This window comes from Ochotona curzoniae, unplaced genomic scaffold (genome assembly GCF_017591425.1).
Source record: "Ochotona curzoniae isolate NIBS_2020 unplaced genomic scaffold, NIBS_Ocur_1.0 contig_2688, whole genome shotgun sequence".
NCBI classification, from domain to species: Eukaryota; Metazoa; Chordata; class Mammalia; order Lagomorpha; family Ochotonidae; genus Ochotona; species Ochotona curzoniae.
This window is the reverse complement of record NW_024465553.1, coordinates 71,429-94,277: the sequence shown is the minus strand read 5'-3', so window position 1 is coordinate 94,277 and position 22,849 is coordinate 71,429. Positions and strand designations below refer to the sequence as shown.

The following is a 22,849-nucleotide window of genomic DNA, read 5'->3' as shown; positions in this document are numbered from 1 at the left end:
AACAGGGGAGAGGGGACGCGGCCGGAGGATGGTGAAGTGAGGAGGGCAGCGGTGCTGGCACCTGAGAAGCTGGTCAGAGGCCCGGGGACTCTAGAGGTCAGGCAGAAGTAGCCTTTGGTTCTCTGTGGTCTGGGCTGCAAGGCGGATCCCTGTTGTCAAAGGCCCGTGGAGGCTGTGTGCTGATAGGGGTTCCTGGAGCGGGGGGGTGGGGGAGCACGGGGGCAGCTGTGATGATAGATGCAGTGGGTGCCCCAGCAGGCAGCTGGGCAATGTCAGAGATGAGGTCGAAGCTGTGTGAGGCCCATGCCGAAGGAGCACTTAGCGCTGTGGTTCTTCAGGGAAGGGAGGTGCGGCCAAACCACCAGCCCTGCCCTCAGCTATGTGAAGGGGGATCCTGTTCTGGCTCCCAGGTGGGCAGCCTCTGGCAGCAGGTGCCACAGGTCGATGTCTCCCAGTGGCAGGGATGTAGCCCTTGTGCTGTGGCAGGTGTGGCCTGTTTTCTGTCCTTGCTCACCAGAGCGGGCCCTGTGACCAGTGACCTTACCCTCAGAGGGAGACCCTATGGTGGAAGTTGCAGGAGTCACAGGAGGGTCTGTGTCTCTGGGGCACTGACCACGCAGCGTATCTGCCCAACCAGGCTCATGTGTGCAAGAGTGTGAGTGCCAGTTGTGTTGAGATGAGTGGCTGCACGCATGGCACATATGTGTGCATGTCGAGGCAATGTGTACCTGAACAATGTAGACATGTTGTCTAGGTATGTTTGGTTCCATGCATGTTGTGTTGAGGTAGGTGCCTGCATGTGTGATTACACGTGTGTGCGTGTGTGCCTGGCGTGTAGAGGAGGCTGCTCAGCCCAGGGACTTGAGAGCAGAAACATGCCGTTTGTTCCTCCTTCCCTGGCATAGTGGCCAGGACCAGTCCTGAGCATGTCCTGCTGCTGCTTATCCTTGGCTGAGTGTCTTTGACTGAGGATGAACCTGCATTGGTGACACCAAGAGGTAGGTGCATCAGCTGAGCTTGTTTGCTGGGCAGAGGAGGCTCTGGCAGAAGCAGGCGGCCAAGGCAGGAGGGCACCCACATTCTCCTGCAGCTGAAGGTGGCTGCCTGGGTCTGGGAGGGGCTCTGTGATGCACAGAGCAGGAGGTGGCCTGGAGCATCTGCTATCATGCAGAAAATCCAGGGTCAGCCTCCTCTTCAGCTGGCAGAGAGCTTCTGGATCCTACTGGGGCTGCAGCCTTGGGGTGCAGAGTGGCAGGGGTGGGGCTAGGGCCAGGGTCACACAGTATCCATGAGTCCCCTCAGCCTCTGCCATCCCAGATTCGTGGCAGAGGTCCCCCCAACACATGACCTCATGACAGAACACTCATCATGAGGAGGAAGCATGCCAGGCCTTGGGCTGTCCCCACTGTCCAGCTCTGAGGGGCCAGGGGCTAGTTCCCTGCCTGGAGAAGACCCAGAGCTGGGTGAGAAGACGCTAATGCTAACCAAAACCTGCCAGAGGTGCTCTGTCTGCTCTGTGTCTCTCCATCTGTCCACAAATCACGCATGTCTGTCCACACTGTTGCTCTTCATCCGTCCATGCACCACGCATGTCTGTCCACACTGTCATCTCACCCATCCATGCACCAGGCATGTCTGTCCATACTGTCCTCTCCATCTGTCCATACTCCAGACAGGTCTGTCCATGCTGTGACTCTCCATCCATCCACACACCAGGCATGTCTGTCCTCTGTCCACATATTGCTCTCCCATCCCAGTCCCTACACTGGATGCATTTGCCCTCTGTGCACCCTATCAGTCATCCATCCATCTTCACACTAAGCGTGTTTGTCCTCTGTCCATGCTCTTTCCCATCCATCCTCAGTTGTCTACCAGCTTCCCTCTCTTGCCAGGTCTGTGCTTGGCACTGAATTGGGCACATAGACATGATGCAAAGCCTCCTGTGATAAGGGGAGGTGGGTGGGATCAGACTGGCCCAGACAAGGGCCATTGGGCAACAAGGGTCTACTGGGAGAACAGCTGCTGTGGGGAGGGAACACAGAAGGTATGAAACAGGATGATGAGCAGATGCAGTGTTGTGAGCTGAAGGAGCTGCCAGGAGGTTGGAGGTGTCCAGGATCAGGCTGCAGAGAGGGCATCTGGGCTGGGTTTGGGCCATGGTGATGGCATGCTCTTGGCAGGCATGGTTAGGGCTGGGAGCAGGGTGTATTGCTTTATGCTGGGAAATGTTTTACAGAAAGTACATCTGTGGCCTAGTGGTTAAAGTCCTTGCCTTGAACATGCCTGGATGCCATATGGGTGCCAGTTCTAATCCTGGCAGCTCCACTTCCCATCCAGCTCCCTGCTTGTGGCCTGGGAAAGCAGTTGAGGACGGCACAAAGCCTTGGGACCCTGCACCCACATGGGAGACCTAGAAGAGGTTTCTGGCTCCTGGCTTCGGATCGGCACAGCACTGGCCGTTGAGGTCACTTGGGCTGTGAATCATCGAATGGAAGATCTTCCTCTCTGTCTCTCCTCCTCTCTGTATATCTGACTTTGTAATGAAAATAAAATAAATCTTAAAAAAAAAAAAGAAAGCACATCTGAAGCCCCAGCATGTTGGGTGTCTCGACAATGAGCAGCATTGTAACTTTCTCCCCAGAGTCCCCTCAGTAAAATGTCTGGAGGCCAGAGCTGCTACACCAGGCATGACAGGGCAGTCCAGGGTGGCTGTGTGAGGGCCCAGCAGGGTGTGGTGATGGTGATGGTGATGGAGGGCCAGGCATCTGCCTCTGCCGTCAACTGGTACAGCTGATTATACCATGCCTCACAGAGAGGCTATGCGTCCTGGACTGGGGATGCAGGTCCTGCAGACTGCAAACACTGGACTCATCAGTGGGCAGGCATCCTGGGGTTGTCAGCTTGGAACTCTCCGGTGGGTGGGCAGCCCAGGGTGATCAGCTTGGAACCAACTGGAGGGCAGGGGGCCCTGAATCATCAGCTTGGAACTCATCAATGGGCAGACAGCCAGTGGTCATCAGCTTGGAACCCCCTGGTGGGCAGCCTGGGGTTGTGAGCTTGGAACTCCTTGGTGGTTGGGTGACCTGAGGTGGTCAGGTTTGGAACCTACCAGTGGGCAGATGGCCTGGAGTCATCAGCTTAGAACCCCGGGTAGGAGAGAATCAAGATGGTGGAATAGGGTAAGGACTTGTTTAAACGGATGGAGAAACATTACCAGTATGAAACAGAGAGGGCACATTCCAGCAAATAGGAGAGGAAAAATCAAAAGCAGAGGGGTTCCTGGATACTGACAGACACAGGAAAACAGCAAAACGAATGGTGTGGTGTTGTAGCGACTGATACCCCAGTAGCATTCAGCTAACGGCGATCTGAACTCCACCAGCAGCCGGAACTCCACCAACAACCAGGAGGAAAAAGCAAGGGAAAGGACTGAGCATATGCTGAGCTGGAAGTGAACTCATTTCTGAATCAGCCAACTGCAACAATGTGGCATCTTATAGGTTGCACCCAAGATAGGTCTAGGTAGCACTCAGACCTGATGGCCAACAGATCAAGAACTCTGCTAGTGGCATGTCAGGCACCATTTTGTACACTGTGGCAAAAGTTTTAGGATTGTAAGGACAACAGTGAGCTGTGCATGTGCTGAGCTCGCGAGAACTTACTGAGCTCAGTGCATTGCACTGGTCCCACAGGAAAATAATACTGACTATGACAATGTACGGGTCAAAATAGGTCAATGTGGTCCTCAGACATAACGTCCAACAAGTACCAGCAAGATCAGTATCACCAACAACCTAGCTAAATAGGACTCCTGGTGTCTCCTTAATCCTGGATTCTGCTCCAACTGGAAGTGGGAGAAAGGTTGTATAGACAATGGTGCAACCACAGCACAGTATCACAGGAGGTGGAGACTGGTGAGCCAGGAGCTGGGACTACAGAAACCATGGTGGAAATCTAACATAAGGACCCAGACCTGGAGCTTGCTGGAGGGAGTGCCACAAGTGACAGCAAATAAAGAGCAATGTACCAACTGCAATAAGTAAAATTGAACTGTACAGCTATGGGTGACAGAGCATAGAAACCTGCCCCAAGGGGAAGAATCTGATAACCTGAACTATGATGACCAAGAGCAAAAGGCACAAGAGACAGAGGCACAATGAATATTACAGAAGCCTCCCCTGCAAAGGAACAAAACCCTTTGCCAACTTCAGAATAACTGAAAAAGATATTAAGAAAATGGAGGAAACAGAATTCAAAACACTAGTTATACAACTTCTTATCAACATTGAGAAGCATGTAAAGCAGGCATTCAAGGAATATGTCACACTGGAAATGAATCAAATGAAAAATGCTATATCAGAAATGAAGAACACAATAGAGCAAATTACAAGTAGAGCGGAGAGTCTCCAAAATAGAATGAAGCAAGCAGAAGAAAGAAAGTTGGAAGGTGTTTTCTGTCATCAGGCGAAAGCAAACAAAAAGCTGGAAGCAGAGCTGGATCAGGCCAAAAAAAAAGTATTCAAGGATTGAAAGACACTATTAAAAGGCCAAATATAAGAGTTATGGGAGTCCCAGAAGGTGCAGAAAGAGAAGCTGGGATTACCAATGTATTTAATGAAACAATAAGGGAAAACTTCCCCAATCTAGAGAAAGAATTGGGAAACAACATCCAGGAGGGCACAGGATTCCCAACAGGCTTGACCAAAAGCGATCTTCACACAACACATAGTCATCAAGCTCTCCTCAACTGAACATAAGGAAAAGATCCTTAAATGTGCATGTGAAAAAAATCAACTGACATATAAAGGAATGCCAATTAAACTCACTGGATATCTCTCACAGGAAACTCTACAGGCAAGAAGAGAATGGAGTGACATATTCCAGATCCTAAAAGAAAAAACTGTAGGTCCAGGATAACGTACCCAGCAAAGCTTTCTTTTGTCTTTGAAAATGAAAAAAAATTCTTCCACAGTAAAGAAAAGTTAAAAGAATTTGCCTCTTCCAAACCTGCCCTCCCTACAAATAATACTTCAAGATGTTCTCTCGACAGACAAGAGGAATAGCACCCACCCAAACCAAAGGCAAATGTGAAGAACATCCCAGTAAAATAACAACAGAAGACTAAATCAATGAACTAAATCATTGCTAAAATGACAGGAACAAATTACCACCCAAACATACTAACCCTTAATGTAAATGGTTTAAGCTCAATCAAACATCATAGATTAGTAAACTGGATTAAAAAGCAAAACCCGTGCATTTATTGCCTCCAGGAGACACATTTCACCAACAAAGATCAGCGGAAACTATAGCTCATGGATTTTGATTGTTTTTGTTGTTGTTAGTTTCATCTCTTCAAAACACTTTTCTTTTGGTTAAATTCTTCAATGACTCATAGATCTTATAGTAGCAACATTTTCTTCACAAAGGTTCTTGGGCCCAGCACGATAGTGTAGTGGTTTAAGTCCTTGCCTTGCACGCGCCGGGGTCCCATGTGGTCGCCGGTTCTAACCTTGGTGCCCCTGCTTCCCATCCAGCTTCCCGCTTGTGGCCTGGGACAGCAGTTGAGGATGGCCCAAAGTCTCAGGACCCTGCACTCACGTGGGAGACTTGGAAGAGCTCCTGGCTCATGGCTTTGGATTGGCTCAGCTTTGGCCATTGTGCTCGCTTGGGGAGTGAACCATCGGACGGAGGATATTCCTCTCTGCCTCTCCTCCTCTTTGTATATCCACCTTTCCAATAATAATAATAATAATAATAATAATAATAATAATAATAATAATAATAATAAAAGAAGAGGGCTGCCACTTAAAAAAAAAAGAAGGTTCTTGATTTTCTTTTTCATTTCTCCAGTGACACATTAGTCATTCAGTAGCATCTTATTTAACCTCATGGCATTGTTAATTTTTTTCTTCCTGATGTTGATTTTGTTTTGTGGCTCTTCATTTAATGGAATGTATAGTAGCTCTGTAGTGGAGATCTCGTATCTAGCAGCATGTTATTTAACTTCATGGCATCTTAAATTTCTATTTTTCTTCCTATTGTTGATTTTGTATTGTGGCTTTTCATTTAAGGGCATGTATAGTAACTGTGAAATGGAGACTAACATATCCAGATGTGAGGATACAATGCAGTGTGTATCTCTACTTCCAGACAAAGATGGACTCACAATGAAACTGTTCACTTTATCTTGACAATAGGTTGTCGAACTCTGCAGTTTTCCATGCCCACAATATTGGATATATGACTGTGTATGAAGAAATATGTTAGCAATGATATAGGGGAACTCAGCAAGGATTGGTGGGTGGTGGAATTGTGGAGGGGATAAGGGAAATCCCAAGGACCTATGGAACTGAATCATAAAATGATAATACATACATACATACATACATACATACATAAAAGATTAAAAAATAACCTGTAGTAGGTGGGTTGTCCAGGGTCATCAACTTGGAACCCACTTGTGGGTGGGTTCATCAGTTGGAACCCAGCTTGGGATTGTCAGGTGGTTAGACATGAAGGATTGCACCAGGTAAAGGGAAGGAAGAGTACAGTACAGGCAGCCTCTTGTGGGGTAGAGTAGTGGGAAGCTCCTTGGGAGAAGGGCCCTCAGGTATCAATGAGCCCTCTCTGCTTGCAGATTGGGGACCGGAAGCCCCTGTGAAGCTCCAGATATCAAGAGAGAGCTGTGGAGTTTGAACCTGGATGACACGGCCAGCTCGCTTCCTCCAATCAGTGTCAGGTTCAGCTGCAGGCCCAGTGCAAGCTGCTGTTTCAGTGAAGAAAGGCCTTGTGTTGGCTCCCAGGTAGCTCCTGCCCCTTCTCAGGTGAACTTGGCTGGGACAGAGTTTCCATGGGCACTGTTCCCCCAGCAGGCTCTGGCTTTGGTGTCCCTGGGGTCTCTGCCAGGGCTGTGAGCAACATTCCAGGGAGCCATCCCAGCCTGCCTGCCTCCCAGCCCAGACAGATGCCAGGTCTCTCTTTCCCTGGGCCCATGCAGGCTGGGTATTCCTCCGTTCCTTGTGCCCAGGGCTGGGAGAACTGCCTGCCTCCTCTTGTGGGGAAATGGGCTCCAATTGGGCTCTCTGAGGACTCAGTGCCTCAGCAGCTCACATCAAAGTATAGGCAAAGCTTCCTCAGTATTTCCTGTTGCACAAAGCACTATGACCATTATCTTTAATGCCATCTTTGCTTTGAAGAGCCCAGATGACCTGGGCCATCAGAAAAAGAATGGGACCCTTGGGCCCGGCGTGGTGGCCTGGTGGCTAAAGTCCTCACCTTGAATGTGTTGGGAGCCCATATTGGCACCAGTTCTAATTCTGGCTGCTTCATTTCCCATCCAGCTCCCTTCTTGTGGCCTGGGAAAGCAGTAGAGGACGGCACAAAGCCTTGGGACCCTGCACCCACATGGGAGACCTAGAAGAGGTTTCTGGCTCCTGGCTTCGGATTGGCACAGCACTGGCCATTGAGGTCATTTGGGGTGTGAATCATTGAATGGAGGATATTCCTCTCTGTCTCTCCTCCTCTCTACAATAAAAATAAATAAATCCGGCGTGGTGGCGCAAGTGGTTAAGGTCCTCGCCTTGCACGCCCAGGATCCCATATGGGTGCCGGTTCTAATCCTGGCAGCCCCGCTTCCCATCCAGCTCCCCACTTGTGGCCTGGGAAAGCAGTCGAGGACGGTCCAAGGCTTTGGGACCCTGCACCCGCGTGGGAGACCCAGAAGAGGCTCCTGGCTTTGGATCGGCATAGCATCGACCGTTGCACTCACTTGGGGAGTGAATCATCGGACGGAAGATCTTCCTCTCTGTCTCTCCTCTCTGTATATCCGCCTTTCCAATAAAAATAAAATAAAAATCTTAAAAAAAAAATAAATATTATGTGGTTCTTGTTTTGCAGTTTTTGGATATGGTTTATAACATTTATGGATTTCTGAATGTTGAACCATCCCTGCATTCCAGGGATGAATCCTACTTGATCCGGATGAATGATCTGTCTGATGATTTTTTGAATTCTATTGGCTAGGATTTTGTTGAGAATTTTAGCATCAATGTTCATCAGAGAAATAGGTCTGTAGTTTTCCTTCTCTGATGGTTCTCTGTCCGGTTTTGGGATTAAGGTGATGTTAGCTTCATAGAATGAGTTTGGGAGGGTTGCTTCCTCCTCTATTGTTTTGAAGAGCTTGTAGAGGATTGGGGTTAGTTCTGTTCGGAATGTTTTGTAGAATTCTGTAGTGAAGCCGTCTGGGCCTGGGCTTTTTTTCGTTGGGAGATCTTTGATGACTGTTTCAATCTCTACCTTGGTTATGGGTTTATTTAATTCTGCAGTTGCCTCCGGACTGAGTTTTGGTAAGTGGTGGGAGTCCAAGAACTTTTCTATTTCTTGGTGGTCCTCAAATTTGTGGGAGTACAGTTCTTTGTAGTAATTTCTAATTATTTTCTTAATGATTGCAGTGTCTGTTGTTATGTTGCCTTTTTCATCTTTAATGCTATTGATTCTCACTTTCTCTTGTTTTTTTTTTGGTCAATCGGAATGACAACTCAAGCAAGTGGGAAGGCCTCTTTAGTAAATGTTGTTGGGACAACTGGCTGATAGCCTGTAGAAACAAAAAGATAGACCCATATCTATCACCATACACCAAGATCCAATCTACATGGATAAAAGACCTAAACCTACATCCAGGAACCTTCAAACTCTTGCAGGAAAATGTAGGAAATACCCTGCAAGACCTAGGAGTAGGTTCCGACTTTCTAAGAAGGACACCAAAAGCAATAGCAGTTGAGAACAGAATAAACAAATGGGACCTCATCAAACTAAGAAGCTTCTGTACAGCAAGGGAAACAATCAACAAAGTAAAAAAGCAACCCACAGAGTGGGAGAAGATCTTTGCACATGATATAGGCGATAGGGGGCTAATTTCCAGGATATACAAAGAACTTCAAAACAACCAAAAAACCAAAACGAACAAGCCACTCAAGAAATGGGCACGGGAAATGGGCAAACATTTCACAAAGGAACAAGTCCAAATGGCAAACAAACATATGAAAAAATGTTCCAGCTCCCTAGCAATAAGGGAAATCCAAATTAAAACATCGATGAGGTACCACCTAACACCAGCAAGATTGGCCCACATAAACAAGAACACCAACGACGCTTGCTGGCGAGGATGTGGGGAAAAGGGAACCCTACTCCACTGCTGGTGGAGCTGCAAATTGGTACAGCCTCTATGGAAATCAGTCTGGAGAACACTCAAACAACTCAAAATCTGCATACCATATGACCCAGCAATAGCACTCCTAGGAATATATCCAAAACACCTGTTTTACGACAAACCAACATGCATCCCTATGTTCATTGCAGCACAATCAGTAATTGCAAAAACATGGAAGCAACCGAAATGCCCATCAGCAGAAGATTGGATAAGAAAGCTTTGGTTCATCTACTCCATGGAATACTACTCAGCTATTAAAAAAAACAAAATGCAGTTCTTTGTGGCTAAATGGGCACAACTGGAAACTATAATGCTAAGGGAAATGAGTGAATCCCAAAAGATTAGATACCACATGTTTGCCTTGATTTAACCTGTAATTTTTGTATGGTTGTTTGTTATTTTTTGAACCTGTCATTGATACTGTCTCAACCCAGATGTTTCGAAGAATGGAACTTGCATTATTTTTAACATATTGTTTACCCAATACTATGTCAATTAATTCCATAATGTTGTATATTGATACTGAGGCCTTGTTGGGGCTTTTAACTGACCGGATCTTTACTCTGTTAGACCTATCTTCAGACCATAGAAGGTCTCCCCAAGAGGCCACTGAACTTTTCTGGACAATAAGACGCTGAACTTTATGCTAGGCATGTGTTTGCAAGCAATGAATCTCAACTGAACTTGAACTATGGTTATGCAACAAGGTGGAGGAATCCACCATGGGGGGAGGGGTATGGGAGGGGTGGGGGGAATCCCCAGCGCCTATAAAACTGTACTACATAATACAATGTAAGCAACAATAAAAAAAAATAAATAAAAACATAAAAAAAAAAGAAAAAAAAATAAATAATTCTTAAAGAAAAAAGAGAGTGGGGCCCAAGTGGCCACAAAGTGCCCCTTGGGGTGGGATGTTGGCACATGTGGCCATCCTGTGGCCTGGGGGACGGCAACCCATATGGAGTCACTTGTGTGGAGGTAGCAGCGGCCACCAGCACAGTGTGAGTGCCTCCTTGCCTGGGGCAGGAGGCTCCCAGTGACTGTCTGCAGAGCCCAGAGGGTATAACTGTGGAGGCTAGAATGACAGTCAGGCATGATTGGGGTCCTGTGAAGAAAGCAAAATCACATCTGAATGGGGGTAGACAGGACAGCCAGCTGTGGCCCAGCTGGTGTGTGTTGGGGGGTGGTGTGTTGGGGGGTCCTTGCAGTCAGTGGCTTCACTGCAGGGCTGTGATGGTTCTGAAGAACCTAGATGTTTTCTGTCTTTTCTAATTATTGCCTTAATGGCTTGGATGGGTGCTGTGTGAACTCCAGGCCTGATAGTCTACGTGACACCTGGCAGGACACCTGGCAGGTCACTAGGCAGACCACTCCTCAGGAAGGAGGTACCTGGTGTTTGATAAGATCCACCGACCTATAGCTCATCAATTTGTACTTTTTGAAAGTTGCTTACTTCAAACCCACCAATAGAAGCCTGCTAAATCATGACTGTATAATTAATAGCCTGAGAAGTATAAGAATGCTGGGCTCTTCAACCGGCGGGGGGGGGGGGAGGGGGGAGGATGGGGGGCTGTTCTGGCTTGCTTGCTCTCCTTCTCTTTTTCCCTCCCTGCTGATTCTGCAGCAGCCTCGGCTACAGCTGCCCCTTCCCAGCCCAGCCCTGCTGGACTAAGTGGGATGGCTGGGAGACTTAGGCTAACCTGGATAAACCACCTTTATGCCTTAGCACCGACTTCAGACTTGATTTTCTGGGGATATCAAAACCTGGCAAACAGTTCCAGCCAGGGATACAGGCCCAGCTGTGCCCTGCTTGGCTAGAGCGTGTTCTGTGAGAGCCATGGAGAGCCTGTAGCTTGACTATTCTGGGTATCTCATCCTGGAGGAGGTTTCACCTTCCCTGCCTTAGTGCCGGAAACCAGGGTTGGTAGTTGAGTGTCATGGCTGAGTCTGGCCTGTGGTTACTGCAGCCCTGGTTATTCCTGGAGTGTATCAAGCAGGTGGGAGACAGGCCCTGCCAGCATCCCAGTGGGGAGGTGAGGCTTGACTCCACCAAGGCTCTGGAGGCTATCAAATCCACCCTGGGGCAGGACTGGCCTTCCCTGTACTCATGGTAGGGTGAGCTGGGCACTAGGAGGTACCTGATGGTATGTGTACCCCTGCAGCCTGGCTCCATTTTACACACCTGCACACACACAGGTGTGGGACTGAGTCTGGCCAGCAGACCACTGTAACCTGACTCCATTCTACACACCCCTACACATGCAGGGGTTAGGACTGGGGCTGGCCTGTGTACTCCTGTAGCCTGGCTCCATCCTACACACCCCTACACATGCAGGGGTTAGGACTGGGGCTGGCCTGTGTACTCCTGTAGCCTGGCTCCATCCTACACACCCCTACACATGCAGGGGTTAGGACTGGGGCTGGCCTGTGTACTCCTGTAGCCTGGCTCCATTCTACACACCCTTCCTTTCCCCCACCTACACACAAAGGGGCTGGGGCTGAGGGCTCAGCTGCATGACTCCCAGTACCAACCCATCTCGCCGTCATGGTTGCCCCAGAAGGTGGTCCTCCTGGTTCCCTGGAGGAGGGAGGGGACAGCCCAGTTCTCCAGTTTCTTGGGCTCCTGACCACAGAGCCAACCAGGGGCATTCTCTGTGGTCTGGGACTTGGGCCTGATGCCCTGTGCATAATGGTACTGTTGTGAGCTTACTGAGTTGGAGGCAGACTCTTGGGAGCTCAGGAGTCTTTATTCACTGGCTGGTGGACTGTCCTGTTCCACTGCAAGTGCAAGAGAAGAGGCTGCCATTAGGGGCATTTAAACTCATGCTGGCATGAAAAACTACCCAATCAACTAAGCCAGCTTTGGTTCAATGTGACAAAGGGGGAATTGTCAGGAATTGTTATCTTCTCAAAGTTGAATACTTTCCTTCCAGAGTTGAAGAAGACATGTGTTTTGGTCTGGGCTGAGTGCTAATGTGAGGATGAAGGAAAAGTCGACCACCTGCAACCCACCTGCACGTACCAGTAGGAGCCACAATAACGCTGTTACTTGTGTTAGGGTGTCCAATGAGCAAGTGTTCATACAGACTAAGCTTGGCAGCGAGGAGCTGAAGCAAGCATGCAAGTGTGTTTTATAGAAGCCAGTTTTGCAGTCAGCCAAGTTTTAAAGTAGACAATAGATGTCTTTCTGTGTGTGTCTCTCATGTTTTTCTGTATGTTTTGAAACTCACACAGACTTAGAGAGTCTAACAAAAGTGTTGCCATTGTGAATTCTTAGGCTGCCACAGAATAGCAGCCTGTAGCCTCACCAAGGCCCTCCACGTGGGTTGCCCAGGCCATCAAGGGCAGGGGTGACTTGGCTGCTAGGCATAAGGAACTGGGAAGAGGGAAAGTATAGAGTCCTGCAGCACTGTTATTCTCCTGTCCTCTATGTGCGGCAGAGGGATGCCAGATGAGTAAATCATGGGCCAGAAGGGAACGGATAGGCTTGGAGAGGGAGCATGGCACTGCTGGCAGTTTAGCAAGTTGGGTGGAGGGGGAATGCAGTCCTGGAGTAGGGGTGTGGAGTGGCCCTGCTGGCAGCTCAGCTAGCAGGGTAGGGCAGGGCAGGGCAGGGCAGAGGGGCTTCCTCAAACCCCCTGACTGAGAGATGAGGGACCTCTTCCCGAGGACCAGGGCAGGCTTCTGTCCGTGAAGGCACTCTCTGGTGCCGGGCCTGAGTGGAGGGCTCTGTCCCTGAGTTCTGTAAGGTAACCCACTGTCTCCTCACAGGACTGTTGACAAAAGATCCAGGCCTCAGGCCTGCAGGCTGGAGACCCTGGCACAGCTGTCAGAAAGCAAAGTGACAGAGAAATGGAGGAGTCCACGCAGAGGGCTGCCCGTGGCTGCACTCCTCAGCTTGTTGCCAAGGGTTGTGGTGAGCCTGCTGTCTGTCATCAGGGAAGGACTGGGCCAGGCCTCCAGTGGAGGAGAGCGTGTGCCTGGAGCCCTGACAGGTGTCTGGGACCAGCTCTTCATGGCACTTCAAGCCAACTGAGCTCACCATAGTGCCTGGGCTCCTGTTGGCCTCCAATGGCTGTGCCAGGTCTCTTGCCAACACGCATGAGTGGGCGTGAGACCTGCTGGCTGCCTGTGTGTTGATGTGAGGTCTCAGGACCAGTTATACACCTGAGGTGAGGTATGTGTAGGTGTGAGTTCAGCCAGCTGCATATGTGTAGGAGAGAAGCCACCTGTGGCTCTAAGGTCCCTGAGTGATCCCTCAAGTTCCTGCAGAAAGGATGAGGGACCAGTAACATGGTGGTCCTGATGGATGTGGCCCTGAGGTAACTGGAGTTGTGATCCTAGGGAGCCATGTGGCGAGTCGGGCAATGAGCAGCCCTGAGGTGAGTGGGGCCCTGGGTGGCCAGAGGTGGATATAGCCCTGGGTGGCCCTGTGGTAGATATGGCCCTGGGTGATCCTGAGATGGATGTGGCACTGGGTGGCCCTGAGGTCAGTGTGGCCCTGGCCAGCCCTCCTGCTCCCCATGTTTCTTTATGTGTGGAAGCAAAGCGGGGCAGGTGTGCTGGGAACCCGATGGAGTTCCTGCAGCTCATGGGGACCTTTTGGTGTTCTGTGGCTGCTCGGACCAGGGCTGATGAACATTCTGTATTCTGTGCCCCAGTGAGGCATATCCCCACTCCTCCTAGGACCTGTAGGTGTCCTGTAGGTCAGCCCCAGCATCCAGCAGGTGCCAGCAGCCTCCTGTGCATGTCTAGGCCCTGCAGTGGAGACTACAAGGTGGATGGTGGGGCCTCAGGTTATGGAGACATCTCAGCAGAAACCCTGGAGGCTGGAGGAGAAGGGAGATCAATACTTCAAATCAGGAAAGGAAAAGAAGGGATTCCACTTAATAAGGAGCTCCCTGGAGGAGGGATCACGTGCCCCAGGGGCTGACATGCATCCCTTGCCCCTGGGACCTCAGCATGTGCCCTGCTGGAATCTGTGGGCTTAGCTGAGGGCCAGGCTCTGGGGAGCCCAGGCTATTCAGTTCCTCATGGCCCGCATGGACATGTTCGTGGTAAATGCCAGACAAGGATGGCAATGACAGTAACTCTTCTACCTGCCCAGGAGCCCTGAGAGCGGGCAGGGCTATGACAGTGACCAGGCACAGAGCTCATAAAGCCCTGGCTGGCAGAGCTGGCAGAGAATGTGATGTGTGCAATAAAGCCGCTCCTTCTTGGGGCCTTGTGCAGTGCTGAACCAGCTGATGCAGGGCTGCCAGGGTCATTGATCCCACAGCCTACTGCAGGGCTCCTGTGCCAACTGGCCGTGTGTGAGGCTTCACTCTCCTCCACCAGCAGGCAAGTGGTGCCAGTGATGGGCTCCACTGCAGCAAAGTGAGGGGGAGTGTGCAGCTGCACCTGGAAGCCCGCTGCATTTCCAGTTCTGTTCAAGCAGGGCCTGCCCTACACACTGCAGGGAATCACCACACCCGGCCTGTCCTCTGACTGGCCTCTGACTGGGCCATGACGGCCAGGCCCACACCGACTCCAGTCTGCCTTTCTGCCCCCTGGAGCTGTCACTCTAGAGTCCTTCACCAGATGACACCTTCCCGGGGCTCTGGAGCCTGCCAGGTCTCTCTCAGTGTTCTTCTCTCCATGCTGAGGCCTCCGAGGCCTCCAAGGCCTGCCAGCGCCTGCTGGCCTGGGCACCCCCACCTTCTCCCTGCGGGATCTGTGGGCTGCCTTTCTCCTCCCTAGGGCTATTTCCCGGCCTTTCTGCCTCTGAGGGTAGAGACTCCCCTGGTCCTTGCTCAGGCATGGGGCCTCCTGACAGTCCTTCAGCGCCCTGCCCATAGTAAGAGGTATTTTGAGTGGAACATTGGGAAGTGAGTGCTCACCTGCCCCCTCACTCCTCTCACTCCCCTCGCCAGCAGCCCTTATCAGGGAGACCCTCTGTGAGCCTGGAACAACCCCCTGTGGGCCCCACTTATGGGGCACCACCTCAGGCAGTATCTGGGAACCGCCAGCCAGTGTTGAAGTTGAGGGGGGTTGGGGGCCCTGCTGGCAGTGGATGTGGCTGCCCTGTGCCATGCTGTGAGGCCCCAGCTGCCTCTGCCTTGCCTGTTCAGCCCTCCACAGGGTCTGACAAGAGCATGCAAGGACTGCACTTGTGAGGAAAGGGGACACAGAGGCCCCCGTGGGCCTCAACTATAAGTAACATCTTCCTTCTATTGGTCTCAGCCTGTACTGAGCGTGGCCCCCACTCCACAGTGATTTGTTTGCTGTCCCTGGGGTCTTCCACACCTCTACATGGCACAGATTTTGCAGGGGGACAAAAGGTCTCATGAGACAGCAATTTCGCAAGCCGAGAGGCTCTTGTTTATTTTGGGGGTTACTAACAGCTGCACACACAGCGTACAGTGCCTGGGGCACATCCTGGCTGCTGCTCCCCAGGGTGGAGGACTGTTGACTGGACTGGTTGAGGCCTGTGCTTTAGCAGAGAAGCTGGCCGGCGACGTGGGGAAGACGCAGGTCTCAGACGCAGGCCACACAAGCAGGGCGACAGCGGCCTGTCTCCTAGCTTCGGCTTCCTTCTCAGGTCACTTCACCTGCAGGCAACAGAGACGTTCTGAACCGCTGCTCGCCCTGGGGTTGAAGGCGGACCCCCTCAGGACAGCCCTCCACCTGGGTGGCTCTCTGCCTGGCCACAGCCCTGCAGGAAGCTGGCTACCTTGAACAGGGTGACTGTGGTGCTGTAGAAGAGGCTCAGTAGGAACAGGACGATGAAGGTAGAGGCAGTGGTCCACAAGTTCTCAAAGCCCTCCTCCTCGGCACCCACCTCCCCTCCTGCAAGAGGACACACACAGAAGCACGGGGGATCAGGTTCGGCAGCACCCACACAGGTCAGAATCTGGCAACATTTCAGCTGTCAAAGCCACCCTCAGTCTCAACTTCACTGTGCTCCTGAGGACAGGGGTGAGGTGGGAGGTGCTGCACAGAACACTGGCCTTGCCAGCTGAGGACTCCTGGGTTGGTCTGGAGGCAGGGGTGGGCCACCCCGACTCTTGTTCCAGAAGCCCTGAGTGTCAGAGAGAGCATAGCAGAAGCAGCATACAGATACTTGGCAGAGTTGGGGCGGGGAGACTGAGCTGTAGGGCCCCCCTGGGGCTAGGACCCTGGGGCTGAGAAGCAGGGTGTGAGACCTGTGTCCCCTGTGGCCTGGCAGGGCTGTGGAGGGTCTGGGCCTGAGGCAGCCCCCTTCTCAGGTCCTCAGGAGTATCTCTGAGGGCACCCTGGCTGCCCAGGCTTTTCTGACTCATGGTTCTGGGCACAGATGGAACCCTGAGGATGACAGCAGGATGTGGACATTTCAGTCCACTGGGTCCCCTGAGTGAACTAGCCCTTGGTGCACAGGCCCCAAAAGATGAGAGTGTAGGAGGAGTCCTTCGTGCTGGGGGCTTGCCTCCTCAGGACAGCTGCCTTTGGTCCCCTGCACTCCCACCTCTGTTTGAGTGCAGGGCAGGCCCATGGAGGCCCCTTGGGCCTGGTGCATCCACAGGGGGCTAGATGAGGAGGGGACATTCCGCCCCAGGCCACCTCTCCCCTGAGCCTTTAGCTGTTTGCAACAGAAGCCTGAGGAAACTTTCAGCCCTGTACACTTGCCTGGAGCCCTTGCCTCTGTCAGGGTCTAGCCTGAATCCATCTGAGGAAGCCCTCTGATGGGTGAGCAAAGCCTGGGGCAGGAAGTCCTGCAGCAGATTGCACAGGCAGAGGCCTCTAGGGCCCTGGCACATGTGCGTGCCTGCTGTCCACAGGTGTGTCAGCCTGGCTTCGTGTAAGGCTTGTCCATGTCTGTGTAAGTTCATGTAAAGGTTTGTGCTATGTATGTCCGTGACTGCACATACCCGCACATGGTCCAGGGCTATTGTGTGTGTGTCATTGACTGTTTGTGACCGTGTGTTCCACACATGGTCCAGGGCTATCGTGTGTGTCATTGACTGTGTTCTGTATGCTTGTGCCCTTGTGTGGAGGCATATGCACATGTGTACACACATATTTACATTTGCCCAGGTGTATGTGTGTGCCTGTGTGTGCACATGTGCACACTCATGTCTATCTGCCCATGTATGTGAGTACTCGTGTGTGGGGCGGCACACCCATGTAGGTAGGAATCCACATGTCTTGTGCATGTACGCATGTGTACACTTGTGTTTGTGTCTGTGGGAGGGGACTTGTACACATGTGTCTATCCACATTTGCATCTGCCCATGCAGGCGAGCACCTGTGTGTGCATCCAGGAAGGATCCAGGTGGGTCTCTCTGTGTGCACAGATGTGCATGGCCATGGCTACAATGTGTGTGTTTGCATGTGTCCATCACTTGTATCTGTCCTCTGACTGCCCACATGTGTGTGCTGTGTGTTCATGTGGCTGGGCTTGCAGCTGTCTTCCTGGAGGAGAGCTGTGCCTGGGCTCTGCTGCCCTGAATCCCCCACGGGGAGCACAGCAGCTTCAGAAGGACACAGAAGTGGGCAGTGGGCAGGGGCAGGACAGGCCCAGCAGGCAAGAGCATCGGACACTCAGGACCAGCATCTTTTGAATGGATCTTTTTATTTCTAACTTTTAAAAATGCAACATCTTGGGCCCACTGACAGGGTTAGTTTGCGTGCACACACACACACAGCGCCCGGTCACTCAGCGTGGTCAGTAGCAGGTGCTGGCCGTGTCGGACATGATCAGGGACACATTATACAGAGTGGGTTTACCAGTGGACTTGTCCACGGTCCTCTCGGTCACCATGTTCGGCAGAGCCTCGTGAGCCACAACGCAGGTGAATGTCTCCCCGGAGTTCCAGTCTTCCTCAGTCACGGTCAAGACGCTGTGGGTGAAGTACAGGCCTGGGGCCTGGGGCTCGGGCATTGGGGCACTGGTCACGTACTTGTCTGAGGACAGGGGCTGCCCCCGCTGCAGCCACTGCACGAACACGTCTGCAGGTGAGAAGCCCTTCACCAGGCAGGTGACAGTGGCCCACTCTCGTAGTTGCAGCTGATCGCGGGCTGGTGGTAGCATGTACACCTCGGGCCGGTGATTGGCCACCTCTGTGGGCAGAGAGGTAGGGGTGAACTTGGGCTGGGGGATGCTGGCAGAAGCAGAGAGGTGTGGGTGAGCATGGATGGGAATTATGGGAGAGCAGAGAAGCAGGAGTGAGCGTGGGCAGTGGGGGTGGCCTACCCTTGGGCCTGGAGATGCTGTGTTTCAGTGGAAAGGGCAGGTCTGCGTGGGTCACGGTGCATGTGAACTGCTCCCCAGAGCGCCACTGCTCCTCGCACACGCTGGCCTTGCCCGTGGCGCTGAAGGTGGCATTGGGGTAGCTCTCAGATATCTGGATCCGGGTGTCCAGGGCCTCGCCATTCTGGCGGGCCCAGGAGATGTTGAGGCTGTCATAGTTGGCCAGGTCTGTGACCAGGCAGGTCAGCTCGGCTGACTTGCTGACAAAGACGCTGGCAAATGAAGGGGCGATAGGGAAGACCTGGATGGTTGTGGGCTCACCTGGGAGAGGGGAGAGAGAAGCTTGTCTCAGGAGATGGGTGGCTTGCAGCAGGGAAGATGAACAGCTTTACCCAGAGAGCCACAGTGGACTTTGCTGAACCCCAGGGTGCTGCTCCCAGGTTCCTTGGCCCCTCCCCCTCCACAGCCTTGCCCTTGGCTAGGGCAAATGCTGACCTGGGCCCGGGGCCCTGGACACTCACCGGTGCTGCACTCAGAGGACAGGGACACGTTCTTATCGAAGTCAATGCCCCTGTGGTTCACACGGCAGGTGTACAAGTTCTGGCCCAGCCACTCAGTCTCGGTGACGGTCAGCATGCTGTTGACACTGAAGGTTGTGGGCCCAGACTCTCTGGCCTCAGCTTCCACTGGTTTTGTGGTAAAGCCAGACTCTACCTGCTGCCCATCACGCAGCCAGGACACGCTGACCTGTCTGGGGCTGAATCCTGTGGCCTGGCAGATGAGCCGAGACTTGCGTGGGCTGGAGCCAGAGAAGGAGTCTCGAGGCGGGATGAACACATTCACGTTGGGGTGCAACTCTATGGTTACTGGAGTGCAGGGCCAAGATGTCAGCCTAGCCTGGTGCCCACAGTCTCCTCCCAGCCTGGCCTAGCCCACCAGCACCCACTGTCCCCTCCCAGCCTACCTGGCACATCCCTCCTGGCCCACCACCCACTGCCCCCTCCCAGCCCACCACGCCCGGCCCCCACCCCGCTCACCAGGCCCTGTCTCCGCCGCAGGGGCCTGAGGCTTACTGGGAAAGGGCACACGCAGATTTTTGTTGCTTTTGCCCTGCAGTACTCTGCACTCCAGATAGTCGTCTCTGCCTTCGTAGACGTCCTTGGAAGGCACCAGCACTTGGGATGTGGCCATGTACTTATTCCCTGTCTGCACCACTGGGAAGGTCTGCACAATCCTGCTGCTGACCTCGGAGTTGTTCTTGTAGTTCCAGGAGAAGGTGACAGAACCAGGCAGGATGTCCCGTGCCAGGCAGCCCATGGCCACCTGGTTCCCATCGGACAAAGCACCCTCACAGGAGATGAGGGGGAAGAGCGTCGGGGATGAGGCGTCTACTGAGGGATGAATGAGAAGGAGAGGAGAGGTGAGATGATGCTCTCCGGTGCTCCTGACGGCCCTGAGGGCTCCCATGGCTCCATCAGGGCCAAGTCCTGCCAGACAGACCAATCAACTGGTGGGGCTGTCTGCCTCAGGCCCCTGCACTGCTGGGAAGATGGCCAGAGGTCCAGGGCTGTTGCTTCTTCGCTATGGAGCTTCCAACCCCACCGTGCTCAGACACATTGTGTTCAGGCTCCCTCTCAGAGGCTCTGACTCAGGCTTAGGCAAACCCAGACTTCCTCTGGGACATTGGGGCTGTGAGGCTGGCACCTCAGCCTGACCCCAAGGAGCTTGAGGTCTGGGATGCCTGGCGCCACATGAGGACAACATCCATTGTCCTTGTGTCCCCACAAGCATAGCCATGCTGATGCTCATTCTGAAATCATCATGAAGACAATGTGGCCTACTACGGGAAGAAGTGGTCACTCATCCAAGACTAGGAATTTATGCATCCCATGAGGCACAGTAGACCAACACAGACACAGAAGGAACATCTGGTTCAGGATAGATTAGCATAGCTGACCCAGCCCAGTAGAACCTAGCACAGCTAGCATAGACCAGCCCAACTCAGCTCAGCTCAGACAAGTCCAGCCTAACTTAGCTCAACCCGACTCAGTTTAGTTCAGCTCAACTCAGCCCAGCCCAGCCCAGCCCAGCTCAACTCATCTGTTCAGCAAGCTCAACTCACCTCAGCCCAGCTAAGCTCAGCTTAGTCCAATTCAACTCATCCCAGCACAGGTCAGCTGAGCTCATCTCAGCCCAGCTGAGCTCATCTCAGCCCAGCTCAGCTCATTCCAGCCCAGCTCAGCCTAGCTCAGCTCAGCTCACTCAACTCAGCTCAGCCCAGCCCAGCTTAGCTTGCTCAGCTCAGCTCAGCCCAGCTCACTCAACTCAGCTCAGTCTAACTCGGCCCAGCTCAACTCATCCCAGCCCAGTTCAACTCATCTCAGCCAAGCTTAGCTCAGCTCAGCTCAGCCCAGCTTGGTCTAGCTCGGCCTAGCTTAACTCAACTCAGCTCAGCCCAGCTCAGTGTAGCCCAGTTCAGTTCAGCCCAGCTCAGCCCAGCTCAGCCCAGTTCAGTCCAGCTCAGCTGAGCTGTCCCTGCCTAGTCTAGCTCAACTCAACCCAGTTCAGCCCAGCTCAGCCTAGCTAGGCCCAGCTCAGCTCAGCTCACCAAGATCAATTCAGCTCAGTTCAACTCTGCGCAGCTTAGCACAGCTCATCCAAACTAGGCTCAGCCCAGCTCAGCACAACTTAACTCAGCTCAGCTCAGCTCAGCCCAGCCTAGGAAAGCTCAGCTCACTCACTTCACCCAAACCAACCCATCCCAGCTCACCCAGGAAAGCCCAGCTTAGTTTATCCCAGCTAGGTACAGCTCAGCTCAGCTCAGCTCAGTTTGGCTCAGCCCAGCTCAGCTCAGTCAAGTCAGTCCAGCTCAGCTCATCTCAGCTCAGCTCTTCCCGCCTAGCCTAGCTCAACTCAAACCAGTTCAGCCAAGTTCAGTCCAGCTCAGCTCAGCCCAGCTCACCAAAATCAATTCAGCCCAGCCCAACTCAGCACAGCTTAACTTAGCTCAGCTCAGCTCAGCCCGGGTCAGCTTAATCTACCCTGCTTAGCCCAGCTCGGCACAGTTTAGCTCAACTCACCCAACACAGACCAGCTCAGCTCACCCAGCTCAGTCCACCTTCATTTACCAAGCTCAGCTTGGCCCAGATCAGCTCAACTCAGCTTGGCTCAGCCAAACTCAGTCAGCAGAGTTTAGTCTAGCTCATCCCACCAGGCTTGGCAAAGCCCAGCCAAGCTCAGTACTGCTCACACAGCCTAGCTCAGCACAGCCCACGTTAGCTGTTAGCTCAACCTTGCTTATCACAACAAGGCTGAGAAAGCACAACTCTGCTCAGCCCAGCACAGCACAGTCCAGCTCAGCTCTGTCCAGCTCAGCTCTGTCCAGCCCAGCTTAGAACACCTAGCTTGGGACAGCTTAGCCCACCCAGCACAGCCCAGAACAGCTAAGCTCATGCAGCTCAGCTCATTTCTACTCAATCTAAACCATGCCAGCTCACCCAGGACAGCCCAATTCAACCCAACTCAGATCTGCTTAGTCCAGCCAGGCTTAGCCCAGCTCACCTCAGCACAGCTCAGTTCATCTCAGCTTAGCTGTCCCTACCTAGCCAAGCTCAACGCAACCCAGATCAGACCAGTTCAGTGCTGTGCAGCTCAACTCAGCTCAAAAGGCTCAGCTCAGCCTAGCTCAGGTCAGCTCACCCAGTCCAACCCAGCTCATTCAGCTTGGTCCGGCTCAGCTAGGCAAGCCTGGGTAACTGGCTCAGCAAACCTCAGCGTGGCTCAGTTCAGCCCAGTTCAGCTTAGCACATCTCACACAGTACAGCCCAGCTACTCTCATCTCAGCTGAGCCCAGCTCAGCTAAGCTCAGCTCAGCTGAGCACATCCCACCCAGCTCAAGAGCTTAGCTCAGCCCAGCTCAGCCCAGCATAACCCAGTCAAGTCCAGATTTTTTCAGCTCAGCCCTATTCAGCCAGCGCAGCCCACTCAGCCCAGCAGAGCCTAGTTCACCCAGCCCAGCTTAGCTCAGCTAACCAGGTAGGCTCACCTAGCATAGCTCAGTTCAGCTCCTCTAGCCCAGCCCAGCTCAGCCCAGCTAAGCCCAGCTCGGCCCAGCTAAGCTCAGCTTAATTCATCCCAGCTCAGCTCACTCAGCTCAGCTTACCCAGCCCAGCTCAGCCCAGCTCAACTCACCCAGCTCAGCTCAGCCCAGCTCAGCTAGGCTCAGTCCAGCTCAGCTCAGCTCAGCTTACCCACCTAGCTAGGCCAGCTAAGCGCAGCTCAGATCAGCTCAGCTCTGCCCAGATCAGCCCAGATCAGCTCACCCAGCCCAGCTTAGCTCAGCTCAGCCCAGCTCAGCCCAACTCAGCCCAACTCAGCCCAGCTCAGCTCAGCTCAGCTCAGCCCAGCTCAGCTCACCCAGCTCAGCCCAG

At 52.8% G+C, this 22,849-nt stretch overlaps 2 gene segments (V, D, J or C); both read right to left on the bottom strand.

Annotated features, from left to right (window-relative positions):
- LOC121152807 overlaps positions 1–22,849 on the bottom strand; it is a 43,348-nt gene that overhangs the window by 16,648 nt on the left and 3,851 nt on the right.
- The window catches only part of LOC121152803, a 43,903-nt gene continuing 36,602 nt past the window's right edge, over positions 15,549–22,849 (bottom strand). Inside the window, 6 exon segments of the C gene segment in view lie at positions 15,549–15,801; positions 15,924–16,039; positions 17,957–18,289; positions 18,423–18,740; positions 18,941–19,285; positions 19,493–19,810. Of these exon segments, the coding sequence occupies positions 15,793–15,801; positions 15,924–16,039; positions 17,957–18,289; positions 18,423–18,740; positions 18,941–19,285; positions 19,493–19,810 (1,439 nt within the window).